This window comes from Meles meles, chromosome 3, assembly GCF_922984935.1.
Source record: "Meles meles chromosome 3, mMelMel3.1 paternal haplotype, whole genome shotgun sequence".
Classification (NCBI taxonomy): Eukaryota; Metazoa; Chordata; class Mammalia; order Carnivora; family Mustelidae; genus Meles; species Meles meles.
In genome coordinates this window covers 92,594,654-92,620,972 of record NC_060068.1, presented here as the reverse complement: position 1 = coordinate 92,620,972, position 26,319 = coordinate 92,594,654, and the positions used below count along the sequence as shown (strand labels likewise).

Genomic DNA, 26,319 nt, shown 5'->3' with positions numbered 1-26,319 from the left:
GAGATCACAAGTAGGCAGAAAGGCAGGCAGAGAGAGAGAGGAGGAAGCAGGCTCCCTGCTGAGCAGAGAGCCCTATGCGGGGTTCTATCCCAGGACCCTGGGATCATGACCTGAGCCGAAGGCAGAGGCTTTAACCCACTGAGCCACCCAGGTGCCCCCGTTTTTTGTTTTTAATAAAGATTTTATTTATATGTTGGAGAGAGAGAGCACGAGCCAGAGGGAGAGGGAGAGGGAGAAGCAAGCTGCTGGGCAGGAAGCCCCATGCAGGGCTCTATCCCAGGACCTCAAGATCATGACCTGAGCCAAAGGCAGATGCTTAACGGAATGAGTCACCCCAGGTGCCCTGGATCCTTCTTTGAATTAGAGTTAAACTAGAGTTAAACCCAACATGATCGTTAAACTGTAGGAGGATGCCTTAAATCTAGTCTCTTTGGTTCATTACAAGATTGAAGTCTCTAAAGTTAGGTACCTCCAAAGTTGTCTATTTTTCTCTTCAGTATGAATTAATTTCTTCCACTAACACATCCTATGACCCTGAATGAATCATTTATACTGTCTGGGGGCACCTGTTTTGTCATCTTTCACTTTCCAGATAAGCAACTCTGTGTTTATGTATGAAAATGCTCGCTAATCTACACACTATTATACAAGCCTGAGATTTAGGACTGTATTTCAGAAGAACAGAGATCAAATTGTATTTTACCTTTCCACTTATGTTCTTCTCCCCTCACCTACGTTTTTCAAAAGTTTAAAAATTATTTTTATTTTTTCAGAGATCCGGAAGTGGGACAACCAGAGGAAAAGAGCCTTCTCCTTCCATTTGCCTATAAAGCTGTTCTTCCAGTGTTTTGCCCAGGCCTTTCCCTAAGCGCTGAGAGGTGCACTCCAAAATACCAGACGAATACACAGAAACATAATGTCATCAAAATCTTCCTAACAAGTAAGGTAGCGATTGAAAGTCTGCAAGCATGCCGTCCCCCGGGTACCTGCGGCTTAGGGCTTCATAGTTAAGACCCAAGTTAAGAGTTAAGAGCCAAGACTTACAGTTCCAGGTCTCCCAGGCCTTCGCCTTCCCTGGGCGATTTTCTTTAAAACTCAGAACCGCTCTATCCCCTTTAATTTCAATCCAGGCAACGGGCAGGCAAGTGGGCACCACCAGCCAATAACCTGAAAAGACGGGAAAGTGTCAAAGGACGTACGGTTTACCTTTGACAATAGCGACCGTATCAGTAACGCGGTTTACAGTAAAAACAAGGTGGGGCAAAGAGTAAGGAAGGATGTTTCTAACGTGGTAATTAAGTATGTGACTAGGACCCAGATTAGACCCGGCTCTGTAGTCTGCGAACAATGTCCGCAGGGTTCCGGGTTCAGCCCGGGACTTGCCTGTTAGCCTTCGCCAAGCGCCCTCGCACCAGCAAACCGCGCTCTTCGCTCGCTCGCGCCCCCCCCCCCCCCCCACGCCGCCTGTACCCGAGAGGAAGGGCCGTTCCGGAGCCATCAGCGCGACGGAGAGCACTGCGCGCATCCCGAGCGTCTGGGCTCCCCGCAGCCGGGCGTCCGGGGCCGTGGCGGGCCCGACCCAAACGCGACTGGAGCGCGTTCTCAGCCGCCGACCGCCGCCGAGCGCCCGGCGTCTGCACCTGGCTAGGTTGTGAGCGCTCGCCGGTGGGGGGGTGGGGTGGGGTGTGTGTGTGTGTGTGTGTGTGTGTGTGTGTGCGCGCGCGCGCGCGCGCGCGCGCGCGCACCTGGCTGGGTTGTGAGCGCTCGCCGGTGTGTGTGTGTGTGTGTGTGAGCGCGCGCCCGTGGCGTGCGTACTCACAAAGGTGTGTTTGCTAAATCCACTGCCCGGGTGTACCTTCCACCTCGAGCAGGAGCACGCGGGCCCGGAGCGGCGGGGTGACTTGAGCCGGTTCAAGTTCCCTGCTCCGCGCCAGCTGGCGGGCCAGCTTCTTCGCTCGCCTTGCTGAGGGTGTGCTAGGGCGGGGAGGCCGCGGCCAGCTCCGGACGCGCGTCGCACAGCTGCGGGGCAGGTTCCGAGAGGTCTGAGCGTTTTGGGACACTTTGGCCGACTCGGCCCCCGGACAGGCCGCCGGAACAGAGCGGACACGGGAAGCGAGGCTGGGTGCGCTGCAGACACGCGGGACAGCGGAGCGGGCGCTCCTTTTCCCTTCCCGGGTCTGCAAAAGTGAACTGGAAAACAGCCGCCGAACACAGCCTCCTCCCCCTTGTCCTGCGCCTCAGTCCCGGCTGGGATGGGGGTGGTGGGAGTTCCCCTGGGCGGACTCGAGGGGAAGCGGGCAGCCGGGCTGCCTCCGCCGCACCTCCTCCGCTTTCCTCTCCACCCCCGTCCCCCAGGTTCCACGCCGCATTTCTTTGTTTTGAAAGCGCCTCCTACGCCCAGAGGCTTTTCCCAGGGCTGCCAGGCTCTGACGGGGGTGGGGGGGTGGGGCATTGGCTCGTGGGCCCCGCCCCCCATTTAGTCCGGACCCTTCCCGGGTTCATCTCCCCCCATCTCCCCTTCCCTCCGCGTTTCGATCTGCGAAGTGCGTCCTCACTTGCCGGACATCAAAGGGAAACACGGACTTGGAGGGGGAAGTTGAGTTGGCAGGGGGGCACAGAGACCCACCCACCTTAGGCCAGGCCCGGCCCGGCTGCCCGTCCCCTCCCGCGGGAACCCCGCCTGAGTCCCGCCCCCCGCGTCACAGCAGCCTGACATTCTCACAACCCATCGGGTACCCAACCTCGCCGCCCCCGCTGCCCCCGTGTCCGCGGAGTGCTCTATTTATGTTTCAGCTCAGCGATTTGCATAGTCCCCGCCCCTGGCCCTAGGTCCCCCTATCGGTGCCCCGCCTCAACCACAACGTCACGGGGGAGACCCCGCCTCTTGTGCCCGTACAAGGAGCTGCGGGCCCTAGATGGCAGCGTGGCGTCGCCGCGGCGTTTGCGTGTCGCGCTTCCTTGTGCCGTTTATAGGGTCCCGGCACTTCCGCTGTCGGGTTAGAAGCGGCGCGGTCATGGCGGAGCGCGGACAGCAGCCTCCTCCCGCGAAACGGCTCTGCTGCCGGCCGGGCGGCGGCGGCGGGGGCAGCAGTGGCGGTGGAGGAGCGGGTGGCGGCTATAGCTCTGCCTGTCGGCCCGGTCAGCGGGCTGGCAGTGCGGCTGCGGCGGCGTGCGGGGGCGGCGCGGCGCTAGGGCTGCTGCCGCCGGGCAAGACCCAGAGTCCGGAGTCGCTGCTGGACATCGCGGCGCGCAAGGTGGCGGAGAAGTGGCCGTTCCAGCGCGTGGAGGAGCGCTTCGAGCGCATCCCGGAGCCGGTGCAGCGCCGCATCGTTTACTGGTCCTTTCCCCGCAGCGAGCGGGAGATCTGCATGTACTCGTCCTTCAACACCGGCGGCAGCGCCGCGGGCGGCCCCGGCGACGACAGCGGCGGCCCCGGCAGCGCGGGCGGCGGCGCTGGCGGCGCGGGCGGCGGCGGCGGCTCCTCGTCCTCGCCGGCCGCCACCTCGGCCGCCGCCGCCGCTGCCGCCGCCGCCGCCGCCGCCGCCGGGGCCGGAGCCCCGTCGGTGGGGGCTGCCGGGGCGGCAGACGGTGGCGACGAGACACGGCTGCCCTTCCGCCGGGGCATCGCGCTGCTGGAGAGCGGCTGCGTCGACAACGTCCTGCAAGTCGGTGAGTCACGGGGCAGCCGCGGAGCCGTCTGTCCGTCCGTCCGTCCCTCGGGGGGGGGCGCCCGACCCCTCTCCTCGGGTAGCCCCTCAGCCGGGCGCGCGTCCGCACCTCCGCCCGGTGCCCTCACAGGCCGGGACCGTCCTCCCGAGCTGAGCGCCCATTTCCTCCTCGCCCCTCCCCGCCTCCGTCTCCCCGGACGGGCCAGCGCGAGTGGGAAATGAATCAGCAGGACTCGCCCCGCGGCGGGGTTGGCGGGGTGGGTTGTCGGGTGCCCCCGGCCCGCTGCATACCCCGCCTTTCTCCCGGGGAGCACGTCTCGGAGGGCTGCTCGTCTTTTTGGGGGGGTGGTTGTGGACAAAGGCGCAGGCGGGCGGCCGGGCTCCGGCGGAGGGTGTGTGTGGCGGGGCCGTGCGGGGCGGGGGAGGGGGCGCGGGCCGTACAGACAATGCCGGCCGGAGGCGAGCCGGCGGCCGGGCCGCACTCTGCTCTCTCCCTGTCCTCTTCCCTTGTCTGAGACTCGCTCCTCTTTCTTTCTCCTCTCTCCCCCTCCCTGCCCCCTCTGTTGGAGGGGTGGGGACTACATTTTAATGCCACTCGGCTGCCGCTCCTCTCGGGGCTCCGACGGGCTGGCGGCCGCGGCGCTCTCCGGTGTCGTTGCGGCGTCTGGTCTGGCCCGGGCGAGGTTCGCCCGGGATTTAAATGTCTGTTTTTTCCCCGCGCCTCCCCTGTCTAGAAGCAGCGCGGGAGGGAGGGGGCAGCGGGCCGGACCCCCTCTCCTCAGAGACCTCTCTCCCCCCGAGGGCGTCCCCGCATCGACGGGCGGGAGCCCGGGAAGGAGCGGCTGGCGCTTTCCTTTCCCGCCGGGCCCTGGGGTGCCCGGCGGGCGCCTGCCGCCGGAGTTTGGTTAGCGCTGGGTGGCGGGTGGCGGTGCGCGGGGCGAGCTGCGGGGAGCAGTTACGGGCTTTGCGCTCGCAGCCGGCGGCGGCAGGAGCACGAGGCGGAGGGGCTCCGCGGCCGCGCAGTGTCCCTCCAGGCGCGGCCGCCTGGCAGCCGGGCGCAACCCCGCACTTTGTTCTCATTTTCAGGTTTATTTGTGCCCCTTTCAGTTTTCTGTCATCCTCCGAAAAGGAGGACCCAAACAAAAGAGTCTCTATTTCTTTTCAGAGCTTGTAAAGTAGAAGATGTTTGACAAAGGCGAGAGAAGGACTTGTGATTTAAAGCTGCACAGCCCTCCTTTCTCTGACAGACCATGAGAGTTTTCTCAAATACCGAGTTTAAAGGCTTTCCCTGTCGTCGCTCCCTACCCCCAGTGTTTTTTTTCCTGGCCAGCTATATTTTTCAACCGTAGGATGGGGATGTTTGGGCCGAACTGAAAAGAACAATGCTATTATGAAACTCCCTTCTTTTCGTATTTTTCTCTTGATTGTAAACGACATATTTTCTGTCCCCCCCCTTACGTATTGCTCTCTACTTTAAATAGTATTGCGGTGAGCATGGTACCTAATGAATGAGGAGACGGTTGGAAGCATCCCTGTCTCTGATTTTTCATCTTTTCTTTCCGTAGTCCGTTCTTTTTATCCTTCTCTTTGGGAGTCTAGTGGGGGTCTGGTTAGGGGCCCCAGAAGAGAATGAAGATTTCTTTAATCCTCTGTGGTTAATTTGAATTCTAATGCAATCTGCAAACGTGATTTTCTGTATGGTCATTTATTTCCAAAGGCGGCCCCCCAGTGTTGTCTTTTCTAGGTTTTCTACTTTTTTCTTATTTCTAGAGGGGTTTTAACTTTTGAGGCTCTCCATCCTTCTTAAAAAAAAAAAAAGCAAAACAAAACTAATTAGCATTTTTAAAAGTTATACTTCTTTCCCCAACCCTCACGTCCCCCTTGTTTCCTGCTGGGTTGAAACGGCTTGAAGCACATCCATGGTTTCTCAGTATAGCCAAACTAGAGTTTGGGAATTTTTATGGCTTGGCTGGCAATGTTGAATTTTTTTTTCCCCCTTCTGTGCTTGACTCTGCTTGCAAGCAATGAGGAATGACAGGAGAGCACATAGGGAGGGTTTCTTGGCTGATTACATTTAAGCCAGGAATTCACTGTGAAAATAAAGCCAAGGGGCGATAAATAAAAGATGCAATCTTCTCTAGGAGACAGACACACAGCGTGGGCTTTGCCTGCTTTCATCAGTGAAGAGGCCTGGGTGAGTTGTAAAAGAAAATAGTAACTTTTTGAATAGTCCCCGAAGGGGACTGAGGCCACTGAATGGAGTTGGCAGTGGTTGATGTGTAGCAGCAGTGTGATGGTTCTTGCATAGTTGGAATTGACCACTCTTTTGGAAACACTTACATACGTGCTAAACAAGTGCTGTACAAATTGTGGAAAATACTCTTTTTTCCCCTCTGAGTTTTGCCAGTTTCCTTAATTTCCAAGTTGTATTACTTGTTGTGCCAGTCAGCTTACTAGATGGAAGGCTGTTAAATGCCTGGCAGCTGGCACTGCGAGATAGAAAACTTACCACCAGGATTTTTGTTCTGGATGGAGAATGGGGAGAATGGAGAGAATGTCTAGATTAACCATCTAATTTAGCTTTTGTTGGTGGGTTGAATTGGTATACTAACGCAAGAGGCTTATTTTATAATTTTGCGAGCCGAGGTAGAAGTTGTTTTAGCTTCAGAACCTGAAATGGGAAAGAACATGATACCATGATAGAACCATAAGCAGTGTTCTGGTATTGCAAAATTGCAAGTTTGTTTGTAGGTGAAGTATTTACTGACTTTTGTAGAGGTGACTGAATTATAGATGGAAGAGGTACAATCTAATTTTTGGACTTCATTTTATATCCACACTTTGGAGATTATTTAAGGATTGAGGGTTGGAGAATTGGGACTTCCCAGAAATTAAACATACTTTTTAGTTATTTTTCAACTCCTATTTTAAGAAATTTAAAAGAAAAAAATTAAGCCTTTGGTGTAGTAGTTGTAAAAGGTATTTAATTGGTGCAGAGCTGCCCATCAGTTTATTATAGGAAGTTTTAGAGAAAGTATGCTTGGCTTATTTTTATTAAATAATGATACATTAAAAGGGAGCCATTGCCAAGGGTGCTTGTATGTTAGTATTACTGACATCATTGAAGTAATAATTTTAGAAGTCATGTAAAAAATTCCCCCCAAATATTGCCTGGCAAAGAGGTTTCCTAATATGATCTGGAACTCAAATTATAAAAACAATTCAAATTAAAAGACAGATAAGTTTAATTAGATAGATAAAGCATTTCTGTAGGACTGAAAATATGATAAGTAGCTAACTGGGGCAAATCTGTGCAGCATGTTGGAGGCTAACAGAGAACTATGAAAAATTAGTTTAAAAAATAAAAAAGAGAAAGATGAGTAAGTTTAAAAATGAGCAATGGCTTTCACAAAGAAATGCAAATGATTAATAAATTTGTCTTCACTCTTACGTAAGGAGACACAAATAAAGGTGACATGCCATGTTCATCTACCACACTGGTGAAGACAAAAAAGATGGGTACATAGTACCCAGAATTGGGTGAGGAGGTGGGAGAAGATGCTACCTCCCCAGCTGCTTGGCTCAGTCTTTTTTGTGTCATTTCTAGAAATTTATCTTACAGATCTATTGATATTAGTGCACAGATCTGTTCTGTACAGTGAGCAGTGCTCATTGCAGTATGATTTGTAATACTGAAAAGCTGGAGTCAATGGAAATTTCCATCAGAAGGGCAGTGGTTAAGAGGTACTCTGGAATTCTATGCAACCATGAAAAATAGTGGAGGAGAGAAATATATATACTGAGAAAAAAAGACCAGAACATTTATTTAAAAACAAGTCATATGTTCATATAGTAGGCTGTAATTTCTGTATAAAACAAAAAAGATAGACCTTACTTACAGATGTATAAAAATGTCCCAAAGGCATGAGCAACTGTTGAACCGTGAATATCTTTGGAGAAGGGCAGTCAAGTGGATGGGCAAAGTTTTGAGGGTAATTTTAGTTTTCATTTTACAACTGTGTTATGGTCAGATTTTTTCTTCAAAGTAGAAAAAGAAGCATGTATTTTGGTAATATATGTGTTTTTTTGTTTATCCTTGTGTTTTTTAGTTTATATTTTTTGTTTTGGGGCGCATGTGTTCGGTTTCTAAAGATTGGTGTACGTTCAGTTTTGTTTCAAGACAGACAAGTTTCCTTGTGACTAGGCATTTTAAAAGCAAGAAGTGTTCAAACAAAACTGGGATCTTGTCTGTAGTATCGGCAGGAAGGAGATAGTTTTTAAAAGGAGTTGCTTTTTTTTGTTTGTTTTGTTTTGCTGGTAACTTTTGGGGGAGAATAGAATGTTGTCCACAATTCTGTTAATACTTTGGTAAACACATTATTGTGGTCTTTTCAAATTCATAACCTAAAATTTTTTGTTTTAGGGGGTGGCCAGGCAGTAAAGGGCAATCTTTTTTAGGATTAGATTGGATAAAATTTGTAATCACTTTATTTAAGGCTAAATTGTTGGTATTTCTTTGAGGGTTTTGGTTTTCTTTAGAGACCAGAGATTGTTCTATAAAGATGTGATTCCACATGCACTTTCAGAATTGGGTGTTTTGTTTATTGGTGATAGTAATTTCAGTGAAAGCATTTTCTAGAGTAAAATGGTAATATGGAATGGCTTAAAAATCAGGTCCTATATGTTTTCTGCCTTTGATTAATGAATACGTATCCAAAAGAAAAAATTTTGTAACTATAGTTGCATACGTATTTTTTTTTTTTTATTCTGTGCCCGTTGAAATGATTGATTTGCTTACAGTTGTTGATTTTTTAAAGTGCGTACTTCAAATATGCTTAGCATTGTTCTGAGGAAAGTTAAAATTTCAATTTTAGGTGAGAAAATCTTGGAATTTGTTTTAATACTTAGTTCTCTGATGGCTAGTATTGGTCCAGTGGGGGAATCTAAAGTGTTCAGGAAACAAAACTTTTTGTAGCAGAAAGATTTCAGTAATACTGGAAGGTGAATTGCAGATTTGAATTAAGGAAACATCTTTACTCTTGCTTCAGTCTTTAGTTTCTTGCCCTGAGTTATATTCTGAGTATACCTTTGGGTTGACGAGGAAAAGGCCATCTCCCTTATTTTATTTAAACTGTATGCTGAATTTCATCCTTTTTGCAAAGATTTTGGTGCCTTTTCTTTTAGAAAGATCAGGATGCCTTTCATAGAAGGAACACATCCTTTCATAGAAGAATTATTGCAATTAATTGAACAGCTCAAGTCATTATTGTCTTAAGTATGTCTTGGCCGATTTTTAAGATGTTTATCCTGGGCCTCTTTTCTTTTCACAATGGGTAATCAATTGCCATCAATTCTAACTCTAAATGTTTAATTTGGAAAGACAGAGACCAGCATATCTTTTCTGGTCACACTCATATTAAAGGCTTAGTTAATAGTGTTTGATCTCAGCTGTTAACATGTTCAGTGAACAGGATGGCAGGGGAGGAATACGATGTCTTTTAAGAAAGCTGCACCTTTTACAAACTGCATGATTGGATCTGTAGTAATTCCACATGTTTACATGCTCTGTATTTTTGTGTTAGAAAACCAGTTTTTCTTCAATAATTCAAAATGAATTTGGTACCTTTAAGAAGCTTAGTTGTATATACATAAGATAAAGCAAACTCTTGTGGTGTTAGAAATTTTCATAGGGGTAGTCATTAAACTTGAACTACTGTTGACCTCCAAATATTATATTTAAGAGGACAAATATCCTAAAAAGAAAAATGATTATAGGTAAGTTATAAACATCTTAGAAACAACGCAGATTATAGGCACCAATTTTTAAGTGATCATAAACTACATGGAACCCTTATCTTTCAAACTACTGTGATATAATTTCAAGAACAGTGCTTTCTCACAATAAAAGAGCCTCTTTTAATTTTCTTGGTTTATTAATTTTTTGACATATGTAAATGTTTGGGGATTACTGTAAATGAGAAAACAAACTGTTTCCTTCTTGAAATGGATGGAAAGACTCAGTCTCCTTTTGAGAAATCAGTATCCCATGGTAATTTGGTGAAAAACACTAGAATAGTCTTGCTCCATGGAAATAGACTCTAGTTTCTCAGTCCTAGCCGGAGTCTCAAAAATAAAGTATGTTGGTTAGATTCATTCAAAAAACCTGAGTATCTTTCCAGTTTTTGCCTTCAGTGCACTGTGTTTTGCTAAGAATATGCTCTGTACCTGGTTTTCAGCTCTTTAAAAATAGGATGCTTCCTTTATTTTTCTCATTTAGAAAAGGTAGCTAAAACAAGCTTCGGAAAGAATGTAGTGCAAAATCTGGTTTTCATTTGAAACTTAAAGATTGATTTTCAGGGGCACCTGGGTGGCTCAGTGGGTTAAACCCTCTGTCTTCGGCTCAGGACATGATCCTGGGGTCCTGGGATGGAGCCTCGAATTGGGCTCTCTTCTCAGCAGGGAGCCTGCTTCCTCCCCTTCTCTCTCTGCCTGCCTCTCTGCCCACTTGTGATCTCTGTCTGTCAAATAAATACATAAAAATCTTTAAATAAAAAAGATTGACTTTCAGCAAATAGTAAGTGAATGCTGTTGCTAAGGATATGCTAAGTGTTTTATATTTGCGAGATACCTAAGTGATAATTAGTTTGGTGTCAGTTAAAATGTATTGTATATATCTACATGTATTTATGTATTTGTAACAAATTTGATGTTCAGAAGTGAGCACAAAAGATGATGAACCCAGGTGTCATTTGAGTATCATTACCCAAAGCATATTCTAGTGACCCTTAAAATGCATTGTGCTCTTTCTTCTTAAAATATGCTAACAGATGAGAAGCTGTTTTTACAAAATGCTTTTGCATGATAGTCATTATCTACTTGTAGAGCTGAGGCCCAGACATGTTGAGTAATTTGTCCAGAGAGGGATAGTAAATTGCAAGGTTAAACCTTGAATTTGTTTTTTCCACTATTCTTACTTTGCTGGGATTGTTTGGGAAGTTTTACAAAACTCCAGAGCTCGGGGCAAGCATATTCTTTTTTTTTTTTTTTTAAAGAATTTTAAGGTTTTCAAAGTTTGTTTTAATCTTTATACCAATGTAGGGCTCGAACCCATACCCCAAGATCAGTAGCCGTACATGGTCCACTGACTGAGCTAGCCAGGCACCGCAGGACAGGCATATTCTTGAATGTAGAATGACTGGACTGTTGGAGAGATTATTTGGCAAACATTTTATTGAATGTTATAAAAGTATTTCTAGATAGCATTTTAGTATCTGTCCAAAATCTAATGGCTTCGGTTTTTGTTTTTTTTTTTGTTTTTTTTTCCCATTTTATTTATAATGGCTTCGGTTTAAGCAATGCTTCTAGCATGCTAAATACATGCTAGTGTGAAATATTTGTAGACATTTGTAAATTGTAGAGGTTCTAAGATGAGATGAAAGTTTTGAAAAAGTTAGTTACAAGTGTTGACTTTATGAAACTGTATGACAGCCTTGTGAGCACATGTGACTGTACTCCAGCACCTGTGCCTACCTCTATGTAGTAAGGAAGTTACTGGAAGTGTAAAATGGTCATGTGGAACAACAGAAGTTAATACCCTGAATTTAGTATATTTATGAAAACTTAACTAGTAGTGTCTACCTTTGACCTGTTTTTTTTTTTTAAGATTTTATTTATTTATTTGATAGAGAGAAATCACAAGAGAGGCAGGCAGAGAGAGAGGAAGGGAAGCAGGCTCTCCTTTGAGCAGAGAGCCCAATGTGGGACTCGATCCCAGGACCCTGAGATCATGACCTGAACTGAAGGCAGCGGCTTAACCCACTGAACCACCCAGGCGCCCCTTTGACCTGTTTTTGTAAGTTCTTCAATATTCTGTCATCGTCCTGTACCCTTATGCCAGTAGGTGGTAGGTACATAGCTGCTAGATGGAGAGGGTCTTTCCTATAATTGTTGTGGTCTCAAAAGCTTCTGTAATCTCTCCAACTCTGGAAGACCTCTTGTATGATTGGGAGCTTTTCTTCACTCAGCTGAGCATGATTCACAGTGACCTTCCTTAATACTGCTGCAGAGGTATCTACTAATAGTAATAGTAGTTAACACTTTAATAGCCTTAACCTTCTGTCAGTTACTGCTCCAAGCACTTTGTATTTCTGAATAGTCTGATGAGGTAGGTATTTTTATCATCTTCATTTTATAGATGAAGAAACCAAAGCATCGGAAAAAAAATGAAAGTGACTTTTGCCTTGTCACACAGGCTGGTACTTTAGCAAGCCAAACCCACCCCTGCTGGTTGGTACTCTTAGCCTCTACGTAATACTGCCCATGATGTGTCATCATTAATTACTCTAGAAGGTTCATCTTTAGGTTTATAGCCTTTCTACTTTCTACAGTGATTTTCATAGTATCCAGAATTTTAAATTGTGATCACAGCTATGATTTTTAACATGTATTTTGAAATTTGACTCAACACTGCATTTCAAAAATTCCTTTTATGAATGAATTTCAGCTTTGGAAGATGGTTGTGGGGGTGGTTTTGATCATCTTCCATTGGGCATTTTTAACTTTTGAAAGAGGAGTAACTTTTAGTTTAGATCTAAATGTGATCTATATGAAGCAGAGGTAATCTCTCAAGGTATATTTAAGAAATTATATATTTAGGGCGCCTGGGTGGCTCAGTGGTTTAAGCTGCTGCCTTCGGCTCAGGTCATGATCTCAGGGTCCTGGGATCGAGTTCCGCATCAGGCTCTCTGCTGGGCAGGGAGCCTGCTTCCCTCTCACTCTCTCTGCCTGCCTCTGCCTACTTGTGATCTCTCTCTGTCAAATAAATAAATAAAATCTTAAAAAAAAAAAAATTATATATTTATCTCATTTTAAGGCCCCTTTTAAGTGTTATGATTAAAAATCATACTATTTCTTATTGCTGGTAAAAAGATTTAATATTCTTTCACAAAGAGTTTATTGGAAAGACGTTAATTTGAAGGATGCAGTAGGACCTGTCAGTACATTTAAACTTACTAACCAAATGAATTGATCAGGTAAATTGGAAGCTCATTTAGTGAATTAATGTGCTTAAAATTCAGGTGACTCACTGCCTGATCCTGCCTATTTAACAGTCTCTCTGTTTACTTAATGCATTTTTCATTGTTAATTGATGTCAGATCTCTAATGTTGGAAGATATTATACAGAAAATATGCATAGGAGGTTAGCATGTAGAGTGAGTCCACAGAAGCAAGATTTAAATTAAATTCTCTTACTTAATTAGATCAGTACAATTTCGAATGCTATATGTGCCACATTGTACCTGTTAAAAAATTTGCTGACAGAGACCGGCATTTGTATAAATTAAATATTTTATAATTTCAGTGTAATGGGCAGAGCCTGGAGCCTTTTCTAGTGCTAGGTTGATATTTCTTGGTGAAGGCCTGCGGAAGTTGAAGGCAGCACTGTATTTGGTTATGCTCTCAATCTTTGCTTCTACTACTGCTTTATCTTAACTCATTTCTACAGAGAAAATGGTCATGGCTTTTATAAATATTTGTCATAAAATCAACCCCCCAAACTCAAATACCAGAAATTTATAATCTGATTGATATATGTGATGAGTGAGGACCTTTTTTTTTAAAAAAAAACAAAAACAAAAAAACAAAAACCAGTTTGCCTTATTTCTTTAGGACTTTTTTTTTAAAAAAAATTATTTATTTATTTTTTAGCACTTTTTAAGCTTCTTTAGCACTTAGTATTTTGCATTCCTGGCACCATCTTAGTCCTCCCCTTCCCTGTCAGTCACCTGTGTGATGTTTTTCTTCTGCTTCCTGTAGACCATGGTAAAGCTGAAGACTGAAATGACCAATGGCTGCTTTGTGATGATGGTAGAATCAAGTGAGACTTGGGGATACAAGATAGAGGAGCCTCTGAACCTAACTTTTTGAGCATTCCACCATCTGTCTGTTTTTCTCTCCTTGCCTCATTGCGCTTCTTCTTTTTCTTCCTTTTTTTCTTTTCTTTTTTTTTTAAGATTTTATTTGTTTATCTGACAGAGAGATCACAAGTAGGTATAGAGGCAGGCAGAGAGAGAGGGGGAAGCAGTCTCTCCACCGAGCAGAGAGCCCAATGCGGGGCTCTATCCCAGGACCCTGAGACCTGCGCTGAAGGCAGAGGCTTAACCTACTGAGCCACCCAGGGCCCCTTTTCTTCCTTTTTTAAGTGTGGGGGAATGGAGCAAAGAGAGTGAGGATTAGGAGGGGGAGGGAGTGGTTGGAAAAAAGGAGGAAATCCTGAAGAGGTAGGAAATACCAGCCAAGAGCATATTCTGTTCCCTTCTTTGCCTGCAGTTGTCTCCTCCCCTCCAGCTTCCCTTGATTTAGGGAAATAAAGCTGAGGTCACAAGGACCTATGTGTTCCAGCTGCTGCTTGGCTGCTATTTTTAGCCTGGCCCTGCATCAGACTGGCACCAGGCCATGATGGCACAGGGCCAACACGTTGTGGGACTGCTGGCAAATGTCAGAAACCCAACTTTTCAGTTATCTGACTAAACTAATTTTCAGACTTCCGGCATATTCTCCACTATGATACTCTACTTACCTCTTCTTTTTTGAAATGGGATGTACATGTTTATTTTTAGAAAGTATTGATTTTTGATATTGGTCTTCATACTACTAACCTGTGTTAGATGGGAGAAAGATTTAAGAGTTGCCTTACAGGGGCGCCTGGGTGGCTCAGTGGATTAAGCCGCTGCCTTCGGCTCAGGTCATGATCTCAGGGTCCTGGGATCGAGCCCCGCATCGGGCTCTCTGCTCCGTGGGGAGCCTGCTTCCTCCTCTCTCTCTGCCTGCCTCTCTGCCTGCTTGTGATCTCTCTCTCTGTCAAATAAATAAATAAAATCTTTAAAAAAAAAAAAAAAAAAAAAAAAGAGTTGCCTTACAGGTCACACTTAATATCCTGCTCAGTAATTTTGGTTTTGTGGTGGCACCAAGAAATGTGAAATTTGCCGGACTTACTTAATATGCCTTGGGCATCTTTTAAAATTGCTGTTGCTGTTAAAGTTGTAGAGTCTGAATTGGCTTATATAATTATAGGTGTTGTCAGACATTTTAAAAAAACACTTGTATGGTTTTTTTCTACAGTTGTCAGTGTTCCCTTTGCTAACAGTTGTGTGTGGTTAGGTTTGGTTAATGCTGTAGGAATATGTTCCCTATGCCCCCAAAGCTTATTATTTATTCTTGTAGGAAGCAGCTAGGTATTTGGAATATCGGTATCTGGGTCTAGATTATGCATACTCTACAGCCAGTATTATGTGGATTTTACTTGCAAACTGAGTTTTAAACTTTTGACTGCATGTGTGAATTTCAGTACTTACTTGATTTCTTGATTCATTCAAAATGAAAAGTACATTGTATTTGTTCTTGAATATTTTTTGAAAAAAGTAAAAAGAATGTTGGAGTGTGAATCTGTATCCTTGAAGGGACTTCAGTAAGAACATTGTGTATATTCTTTCCACAATGGTACATAAACAAGCTGAGTTATATTAGGGATGATTTTCAGTGGACCATGGACTGCACTGAATATGAATAGAACCAGGGATGATGGTTTTTATTCACTTATTCAATGAGTAGTGGTGTAATTATACTTAGATTTGTTGAGTGGCAGGATAACATTTAGTTAGTGCATTGATCTGATGTCCTTAAGGTAGCGCAAAATAATTGGCCAAAATAACTAGAAATAGAATCAAATTGATTTTTTTTTCTTCATTTTGTCTTGAAGGTAGTTATTGGATGAATTCTGCTGAATTCACTTGTGGAATAAGAAAGTTTAGGTGAGGGATTTAGTGAGAGGTGAATTTCTGGCCTAATAGCTTAGAGAAGGCAGATGTTTTAGAGTTTATTTACATTTTTACATCTTAAGACAAGGTGCTTACATTGTGGATAAGAGCAAATTGGGCAGCTTGCTTTTGTTGAGCCGAGAATATTTTTTTTTTTACTTAAGGTGAAAATAAAAATTTCATTAGGAAATATAATCAAAATGTCTTGGGTATAGATTATCAAGTATGTTGAGCTCTAACACAGTGTAGTAATTGTACCATTTGGAGTCTTTCTGGAGTTAGTGGTTATAGTATTTATTCCAAAGATGTCTGAAAAAAGATCTATTGATCTATCTATATATGTTTCTTCTAGATGGGTGTTCATCTGTGTAGATAGATAGACACATTATCTATCCATATAATTTAATATGATTCGTAGAACATTGTAATCTACTGGATGATAGTAGGTAAGTGGCTATAGTATGGACCCTTAATGTAATTTAGATTTTATTTAGATGAGTTACATAAATGATATCAGTACCAGATCAGCTTGATTAAAACCAAAGCCCAGAAAGTAGTTTGACTGGTGCTGTTTAAAGTCCTTATAAGCAAAGGGCTCAAATGACGTTCCTTATTGGAACTTGCCTGAGCAGTTTCCATGCTGTTTTCATGGATCTCTCTTAGTAACTTATTAAAAAAGCATTTTGTCTAAGCTGTTTCATAAATAGCAGGAAATTCTAAAGTACTAGATAATGCATTTTTGCTTTTAATAAGGATGATTGTAGTGGAGAAAAAAGTTTTCAGAAGACTATTCATTTTAACAATTTATACAAAATACTTTTATTTTAAAATGAACAGATTTAAAAAATTGTTTTAATAGTAATTTGTCTCATTTATTATTTTTTCATGCTCATTTTTAATAATTTACTTTCATAGTTTATAAGTTCCTGTGTGTTGGAAAAAAATTGGTGATACAGGAGTGACTGATTATGAGTTTATTCAAAATTTAGTGTATGTATGAAATCTGAATTTGTCTTAGTAGCCCATAGCTTAGGAGTGGAGTGGCTTATTTCTGATTTTGGTAAATCCTGAGACTTCTGAGTTCTTGTCCTCTTCTATGAAATTGGTGCTCTTCTGAAAGCCATATGAGGATATGGTTTGTATTTTTTAACTGTGTGTGTGTTGGGATCTTAGGAAGGAATGGTGATTGTGGTGGGTTAAACTCAGAAAAGCACAAAAAATTCATGTAGCCATGTTCAGATATACAGTGTTTATTTCAAGAACTTACATTTATTTGGGTTGGATATTTAATGTTATACAAAACTTATTTTTTACCTAACTTTATCCCTCCCCCAGTTCTTCCTCTTAAAAATAGTAACAATTCAGAAGGTAATTTGTGAAAGTTCAGTGTATAATGGCAGTCTACATTATAATAGTTTTAGGATGTATTGGCTATTGGATCTTTGAAAGGCTAGTTTTAAAAGTTTATTTCCTTGAGGGGTGCCTGGGTGGGTCACTTTGTTAAGCCTCTACCTTGGGCTCAAGTCATGATCCCAGCGTCTTGGGATCCAGCCCCGCATCCATTCCCTGCTCAGTGGGGAGACTGCTTCTTCCTCTCCTGGTCCCTCTGTTTGTGCGCACTCTCTGTCATATAAATAAATAAAATCTTTAAAAAAAAATTAACTTCCTTGAGTTGTTCTGTCCCTCTTTGATCCTTTGCAGTTGTGGATCAACTAGTTTTCTCTTTTTTGGTTCGCTTTTTTAATCATTTAGAATTGAGCTTTGATCCTGACTCTTTCAAGAAGCCTTTTTTAATAAATCTAGAAAAATTGACTCTTTTAAGAAGCCTTACTTAAGAAATCTAGAACTGTCATACTGTTTTTTTTTTTTTTTTAAAAAAGATACAGTAAACTGGGTATGTTTAAATAATATGGTTTTCTTCTAGTGAAATTAGGTTGACCTTCTGAAATTCTACAAGGGGTTGTTGTGGGGACTGACACTGGCCTGATTGGTCACCTTTTCCAAACTTGAGAAGAAAATTGTGGAACTCATTCTTAATGAAATATTGGAAGAAAAGAGGTGGTTTTTTATGAGAAATCAGAAAATCACATACTTTGTAGGATTTCTAAGCCTCTTAAATAGAGGGAGCAATGGTTGACTATCAGATGACTGAAATGTGAAGTGCTAACAAACAAATGTAAAAATATTCCGCCATACACAGTTACAGAGTCATTTTGAGTTGCCCATTGTTTATTTTTAGTCTTGTTCTTCGGGATGAAAATCTGAAAGTATTTAAAGACCAAATCCCTTTTTGGTGTGAAAGATGTATCTGCTAGATTGAAAAAAAAGGTACTAGCAAATTTTAAATTTGGGAGAGCCAACTATTAATAGTGCCTATGCAGTGTATATGTAGTAGAGGTGGAAATGTTACTTGAATGAATAAGCTTAGATTACATGCCAGTCTTTCTGGGCACCTGTATGAAATTCTTTTAGTTGAAAAAAATAAAATAAAATAAAAAGCTCCAAGTTGTAATTTCTCCTTAAATAGTAATACTTTGAATAAGAATATGACCACAAGATAGGTAGTAGGTAGATTAGTATTTAGGACTTGGTTTATTACCATCAGTTTATTTCTGCAGAAACAAATAACCTTATAAAATTTCTTTTTCTTATTTGAGGGGACTTTTTCTGTAAGCTTGCTGACTTGTTAATAGCATTGGCCAAAAAGGTGTTATAAAAGCCGTTTATTTATTTGATGATTCCAACCCTAACCAGAAAATAAATTGGGCATTCCTGTGTAGAACAGTACTTTTGAGTTATCCAAGAAAATAACTTTCAATTATAAATGCCTTTGAGGGATTAAGAGATCGTCTTTCCTTTTATTTGCTATTTCACTTTTTAAAGAAACTGGCAAAAATAAATTTAGGGTGTTTTTTTAACTTTTTTTCCAGATGATTTGCAAAACATATATAACTTCAAAACATCCCACAAGATCTGACATCTTATGAAAAGACATTGGCTAATTAATAGGAGTGGTTTATTAAACTGGTCTACGAAATGCTGATGACTTTCTCTTGAGGTAGAATTTGCTTCAGACTCTGTTTTGCCTAAAGTGGCCTAACCAAACAGTGTTTTGAACAATAACTTGATAATAAAGGTGTACTCCCAATGCTTGGTTCAGATGGGTTATCCAGATATTGGGTGACCTTGTGTTCCCATTTGTCCAGCCCGTCTTAATTTATGCCTCATTTCTTGCCATAATTGTCAACAGTTCCTTCTTTCACTCTTGTAAGTGTTCCAGTTTAGATTATAAAGTATGTAGTTACTATACTTATATGTGTATCTTGCTTTTCCCAAAGGGGGGCAATTAATAAATCATTTTTAAAATTAAACTCTCTGTGTTTGCCCACGCATGCTCCAGTGTATGTGTAGGGAGAGAGGGGAGAAAGGAACATTGTTTGAGGAGTTATTTGGGACTGAAGGGAAACTTTGTCTGATCTCTGGTCTTCATCAACTACTCCACTCTATCTCTTTCAGATAGGAAATATATGATTTCTGTCTGTATTCTTACTGACATCAAAAGGAAACAGTTAATAGATTCTCAAACTTTGTGGGTTTTACGGATTTCTCCCTTCTGCCACCTGCTCCCTGCCCTTCCCTCCCCACTCCACCCCCTATGTTTTTTTGGGGGGCAATTTAAAGATATGTAAAATTTCCTGTTCTTACTTGATGCTATAACATTTTAGTATGTTTCTGTTAATGATACCATTCTCTTTGCACATTTTCTTACCTTAGATTGATGTTCACAGTTACTGCTCATTTTATGTACTGGCACTTGGCCACTTCTCTGAGTGTATTATTTGCTAATCACATGACTGTGAGCTTGAGAGCACGCCTGACCCATCAGGAGAGTAGAGTCCTTGTTGCTGGCTCTTGGCTTACTACCTATGTACCCTTAGACATCACTTACTGGCTCTGGGCTTCCTTGACTCCTTATAAAATGTGAATAATTATACCTCTGTCACCTCTATCAGGAGGTTGTTAAGAGACCCACATGGGAAAGAATACATGAAAGTACTTGAATTCTAAATAATTACACAGGAGGAAATACGTTGTTATGCAGTGTTCCCCTTTTAACTGATTTTCTCCATTATTTACCTAATTTCTCCAATTTACCTAATTTTCTCCATTATTTTCTTCCAGTTTTCTGTATTTCCCCAAAACCCTGCAATCATCATGTATTGATTTTGTAATCAGATAAGGGAAATATTGTTGGAAAAATTGTTTCATTACCATTAAAACATTAAATTTTACCATCTAGGATAATCTCTTAATATTTTATTATAATAGTAAATGTTGCCTGATCTAGTGCAACTAAATATTATATATATTATTGTATGCCATGACTTTGATGTCTTAATTCCTCCTAATGAGCAGTGAATCTTGCCATTACTTGGAACTCTAGAATTATTCTTCTGAAAGTGGAAAGAGGCATGTATATTATCAATTCAGTGATATTCATGAATAGAATGGACAGTTTATGGACTAGCCTGGTGACTTGGAGGTCACCATGGGCAAGCAGAGAATGGAAGAAGTTACAAAGCACTCAGTTTTAGACACATTTCTGAATTTCCCAGGTGATGTATCTGTATGCTGATATCTACCTTCCCTCCTTTTGGCAACTTGAATCAATAAAGAGTTGATTAACCTTTTTCTTCTCATTTAAGTTTTTATAAATAAAGTGTTGAGAAAAATAGTTTCAAGTGAATATTTAAGAGCTTATTCTCATCTGACATTTTGGGTGGCTTTTTTCCCCTCAATTCTATTTTTAGGTGATCTTGTAGGTCTTGCCATTGAAAGCTGTGCTGATGTGACCTATCTACCCCACTCTCTTTCCTAGCTCTCTGGTGAAAGGCCTGTTAATGACCTTTCTGCACCTCTGGTATGTACTGCAGAGGTTTTTTATTTCATAGAATATGCTTTTTTTCTGTGTATGTATTCACATGCATGAGAGTGGACTTCATGTATTTGTAAGAGTTTTAATTAGCCTGTAAACTTTGTATTGGCATGTGTTAGCTCTGACACTCCGTATTGTGGCCAGAATGATGTTACCCATGCGCTCCTTGGGCAGAACCTTCAGTGGCCTCCCTTTGCTCAGAGGACTTGAAGTTGTTAGTGAGCGTGCACTGGCATGGTCTGGCCTGGATTCTCATCTGCCTCTTGCACATCTTTATCCCTTGCCCTTCAGTTGCCTCCCAAGCTGCCCTACTAGCTGCCTCTGCCCATGTTCTTTTTTTTTTTTCTGGTTGGAATCCTCTTTCTGCCTAATTAATGCGTTAATTTTAAGTTGTTGTTGCTCAGAGAAATCTGGTGAAGACTTCTTTTCTTTGTAACGGTATGCATGGTCTTCCCCATTAGATAATATATTTGTGTTTATACTGATGGGTTGATGAATGTGTTTTTGTATCCGTAGCTCCTTAGTACAATCCTTTACACATAGTTGACTCCCAAAAGTTTGTTGAATAAATGGATGAAGGAAGTAATGTTTTATTTGAAAAATATTTTTCTAGGGTGCCTGGGTGGTTCACTGGGTTAAGCCTCTGCCTTTGGCTCAGATCATGATCTCAGGGTCCTGGGACCCCTGCTCAGCAGGGAGCCTGCTCCCCCCCCCCCCCCCCCCCCGCTTGCCTCTCTGCCTGCTTGTGATCTCTCTGTCAAATTAATAAAATCTTTTAAAAAAAAAAAAAAGTATTTTCCCTACTCTTCAGGAAGAGGCACTGCTTGAACTCAGTGGTCCCATCCAGTTTTTTCCCCACACCTATGCGACGAAAAATGTGTCAGTTTGAAAAACAGCCCAGTCGTATGTTTGATGGTCACTTTGGGCCACTTCTACGTTCCCTGGATGTACATTTGCATGCCTGTCTGCTGTTAGAGGGACTTTCTTAGAAGAGTTAGAAGCTGTATGAGGGTCACTTGTATTGATATGTAGGTTTATATGACATAGACTGAGAAATTCAACTTGTCATGTATTACTGGGAAAAACCAAACAGCCAAAGGTTTTGAGTGGATGATAGGGCATGCGGTTAGGGCAGGAGACTCTCTTGCTCATGTGTGGGTCTGTTCTTGTTTTCTCTTTTTCTTATTTTTCTTGACCGCGCAGCTGCATTGCATCTTGGTGAGCAGGGACAGAGCTCTTGTGTAGGGTCACTATGGGCCACATAGCAGGTCTGTAAGCACCACTTTCCCTGTTTATGACTCTATATTCTTGCCTATGCTTGAGCCGTTGTTTTTCAGTCTTTTTTTTTTTGGTCATGTTAACCTTTGATTCTTTTTTTTTTTTTTTTTAATTTTTTTTTTAAAAGATTTTATTTATTTGACAGAGAGATCACAAGTAGGCAGAGACCGACAGAGAGAGAGGGGAAAGCAGGCTCCAAGCCAAGGAGAGAGCCTGCTGTGGGGCTCGATCCCAGGACCCTGAGATCATGACCTGAGCCGAAGGCAGAGGCTTAACCCATTGAGTCACCCAGGTGCCCCTAACCTTTGATTCTTCATGTTAGTTTAGTTTAAAAGTAGCAGGCTAGAATGATGCATGTAAAAAATACCAATCAAGTCTCTACCACAAAAAGTTATTTCTATCCCATTAACGTGGTCTTGGACAAACTTGAATTCTTTCCAGTATCTTGTTTGGTGGTGGTGGGAGTCAACTCTAATTTGAAACTTCTATTCATTTACTGTTCTCTGTACCTGCAGCTTAAAAACATCTAGCATTTTTTGAGTACCAGTTTCAGTGCTCTACAAGCATGATTCTAGCCCTCATGACAACTTTGGGAAGATTTTCTGTTCGTTCTGTGGCTGAGGAAACTGGGGCATGAGATGCTAGGTCACATGTCCAGGAACACTCAAACAGTCTGTGCCAGACCCGACACTCAGGCCTCCTACTTGTCAAGTGGGATCTCGTTACTATACCACCATGTTTTCTGTTGTTGAAGGCAGCTTGTCTTTCTTTACGTACATGAAAGAAGCCATACAGAGACCTTGATCTGTGACCCCATTCAGAAGTCAGTTTCCTGGGGCGCCTGGGTGGCTCAGTGGGTTAAAGCCTCTGCCTTTGGCTCAGGTCATGATCCCAGGGTCCTGGGATCAAGCCCCACATGGGCTCTCTGCTCAGCAGGGAGCCTGCTCCCCCCCCCAACCCCGCCTGCCTCTCTGCCTACTTGTGATCTCTCCCTGTCAAATAAATAAAATCTTAAAAAAAAAAAAAAAAAAAAGTCAGTTTCCTGATCTTTGAATGGTGGTCCATGATTTCTGGGATGTGCTACATTTTATTTTTTAGGTTTTGATAGTAGTATCGGATATATGACCCATGGTATCTTCTTGCTTCTTGAAGTTGATGCTAAGTTGAATATGACTTTTTTCTTTGCTAAGCTTCTTAAAGAGTTTCATTCACAGCACTCGATGACATTAATAGTTTGGCTTGAAACAATGACCACTTTCTTCCTTGATTTTAGTGGGAGACTTGGGGGCATTGTATGGAGGAGATAACTTCAAAGAGGAGATAAGTTTAAGTGAAGCTGTGTAAAGCTTCTGAGGTGCATGCACACTGTTACTGGAAGGCAGCTCCGGGTGCTGGTGGGTTGTTAGCAGCCCTGATGATGGAGAGATTGAGTAGTTTGCTGAAGCACTGTGGACATTCTCTCCTTATTAATAAATTATAGCCTAAAGTCCTGTCTAACTCTTAGAGAAAGCCTTAACATTTCCTTTCCCTCTTCTGTTTTGGGAAAACTCCTCTGTTCACAGGGAAGGAAAGATTAGATGTGTCTTTCCAGGCAACACCAGGGACTTTTTCTTTTCCTTACTCCCTTCTGTGTGTAACCGTAAGACTCTCTAAAGGGACATTTGCTGTTGAATACACTAGCCTGAAATTTTAAGACTGACCTTCCTGTCTGTTCTGTCTGTCCTTCTTTCTCTCTCTCCCTCCCTCCATCCCTTCATTTCTTTTTTAAGACCTTTATTTTTCAGTTGGGAGTAGGCAGAGTAAAGGTGCAAGTTGACTGGCTAATGTAGGATAGTAAATAGAACACTAACCTTCCTCATAAAACCTGGATTGTTTGATTTGTCTTCTTGTGACCTCATTCCTGTTGCCACCATACCTTCTCTTCAAATCGTGATCTCGGGGTCCTGGGATCGAGTCCCGCATCGGGCTCTCTGCTCGGCAGGGAGCCTGCTTCCCTCTCTCTCTGCCTGTCTCTCTGCCTACCTGTGATCTCTCTCTCTCTCGCTGTCAAATAAATAAATAAAAATCTTTAAAAAAACAAACAAACAAAAATTAGTGAACTCCCCTTATAGGTTCACCTCTCCTTATAGGTTCAACTGATAACCTGATAACAGGTCTTTCTGTAGCAGCTGCAGAGTACTTTGTAGACTTGTCTCAAGTTAAAGACTTATTAAGTCTGTGTAACTTGTCATAATTCTAGCACTTTAACTTTTAAGGTATATGTTTTGATTATCTGATTTATAAAAGTACCATATAAAAATCCACCTATGCTGTATAATTGCTGAAATACTCAATAAGCTCTGCTTTTTATGACCAAGTTATGGGATGAGTAATTACTCTCCAGAGTGAATGGTTCAAAATGAAATAACTATGCCTAAGGTGTGATGTGACACCAGAGGTATTTAAGCCCCAAAGGTACATAATTATCTCACTCCTCTTGCACATACACATGAGTACATTTATGCTTGTGGCAAGAGTTTTATGTGCAAAAGAAAACTCACTTCCAGAAAGTGAAGGAGGAGTCCATTATTTTTGAGAGGCTCAAAGTTGGTTTCGTGTTAGAGGCATTATCTTAATCCTCCCCAACAAAATCATGTCTCACCGGACTGTAGAGTAAACCAGTGTTAAACTCCGGATTTCAAATAGTGAGAATAATGTAGAGATTTCCTCAGAATACCCTATTTATAATTCACAGTTTGCTGCTGTATACTCAGTGACTTGTTATATACTCCATTGTTGGATTCTATTTTGATGATCAGGTGTATTCATTAAAGGTAATAAATGTTGTACTCTGGCTTCCTATTGAAAATAAGAACTTGGGGCTCCTGGGTGGCTCAGTGGGTTAAGCCTCTGCCTTTGGCTTGGGTCGTGATCCCAGGGTCCTGGGATCGAGTCCTGCATCGGGCTCCCTGCTCAGTGGGGAGCCTGCTCCCCCCCTTCTCTGCCTGCTTCTCTGCCTACTTGTGATCCGTCTGTCAAATAAATAAATAAAATCTTTAAAAAAAAAGAAAAAACTCTCATAGTCTATTTAAATTTTTAATTTTGTATACAGGTTATATGTCTGGTCTCTTTCTATAGATGTGAATAATTAAAGGTAGTACTTCAAGTTGATTTATCTTTTCTGGTTTTAATTTAGTGTTGAAATAATATTTTAATCACATTAAAAGTATGCCTGATATATCTTATGACAATTCTGCTAGTCCCATTGAGTTAACTGTGCTGCTGTTGAATAGTGTAATATGATCAGGTTACATCATTGCCATTTCCCACAGCCCCCCACCCCCCCAATCCTCAGCTCCACCCCACAAAGGACCAGCTATTTCAGTTTGGGGATTCAGTTGATATTTATGACTTAGCTACCTATTCACAGGCCTGGGAGATGAAAATTTCCTTAGCATGGGGACCAGTGCAGCAGGCCCATAATGGCTGCTAGGTCTTCCCTTGGGCTAGAAAAAGGTGAGTTGAGATACCACTGGCTATGGGACTCCCAAGTAAAACAGTAGTTGATGGTAGCTTACCTGTTTACAAGGTGATTCTCTTGGGAAGCTTTTTTTTTTTTTTTTTTTTTTTAAATACAATCCTAAAAAAATACTTTTATTTGGCAGGGGCCAAATGTTTGCTTAGTTTTGAAACTAAGTGAGAACAATACAAACATTTAAAGCTTTAAATTCTTAAAAGTATAACTTAAACGTAGTTTATGAAAACAGAACAGTAGGGCATCACTGCTATGCTAACCTCAGTATATTAGAACACAACCACTGTATCAGATATCCATGTACTCAGTGAAGACATGTGTATTTCAGTTTGCTTATATTTATGCTCTCTACTGTGGTAACCATTAGCCACATGTGACTACATGTGGAACAAATCAAGGTGTGCTTCAAGTGTAATGTATGGGGCAGAGATAAGACAGTGCAATAAAAAGCATATAAAATATATCCTTAGTAATTTGTTAAGATGATGTTATTATGGGCTTTTGAATTAAATGAAATACATTAATCAAATTTAATTTCATCTTTATTTTTCGTTTTCTAAGAAATGTGGTTACTAGAAAATTCAAAATTTTTTCTGTGGCTCACATTTTTTCTCTCAGTCCAAGATTCTAGACTCTTTCATCTCTTAAGTTCTTTTTGTTTAGGTGTACATTTCAGTTGTGATTTGGTTACATACTTGATTTTAGCTGTTTGCCAACAGAATTCTAAATACCTTGTAGTGATTCTTACACCATCGTTCCAAGACAGTGTTCCTGAATTGCCCTTCATGGATTTAGGACTGTTTTTCAATTTTAAATTTCTAAGGTAGAAGAACCTTTTGCCAACTGATTACTTTCCAGTTTGAAATTTCATTGGCTAACTTAGTTCCAGTAGTCTGAGTCTAAATCCATTTTATCTTCTTAGAAGAGCTCAGTGGATTGGTTATGATATTTAAAATTGAGATTTTTAATAGGTAAGGTATACATTGAGAGCTGAAATTATATTTACTTTCAAAAATCTTTCCTTAGACACCTATTGGCCTTTGTAATAATGTAAGGAAACTGTCTTAAAGTTTTGATTTTTTTTTTTTTTCATATGAAGACAGAAGG

General features: G+C 42.0%; 1 protein-coding gene across 1 annotated transcript in view; it reads left to right on the top strand.

The window, feature by feature from the left end:
* Window positions 1–3,009: 3,009 nt before the first annotated feature.
* Window positions 3,010–26,319, top strand: part of ZSWIM6 (zinc finger SWIM-type containing 6) — a 198,996-nt gene continuing 175,686 nt past the window's right edge. Inside the window, exon 1 of the mRNA XM_045999662.1 lies at window positions 3,010–3,669. Within this exon, the coding sequence (XP_045855618.1) occupies window positions 3,015–3,669 (655 nt within the window). The 5' untranslated portion in view covers window positions 3,010–3,014. The remainder of the gene's footprint in view (window positions 3,670–26,319) is intronic.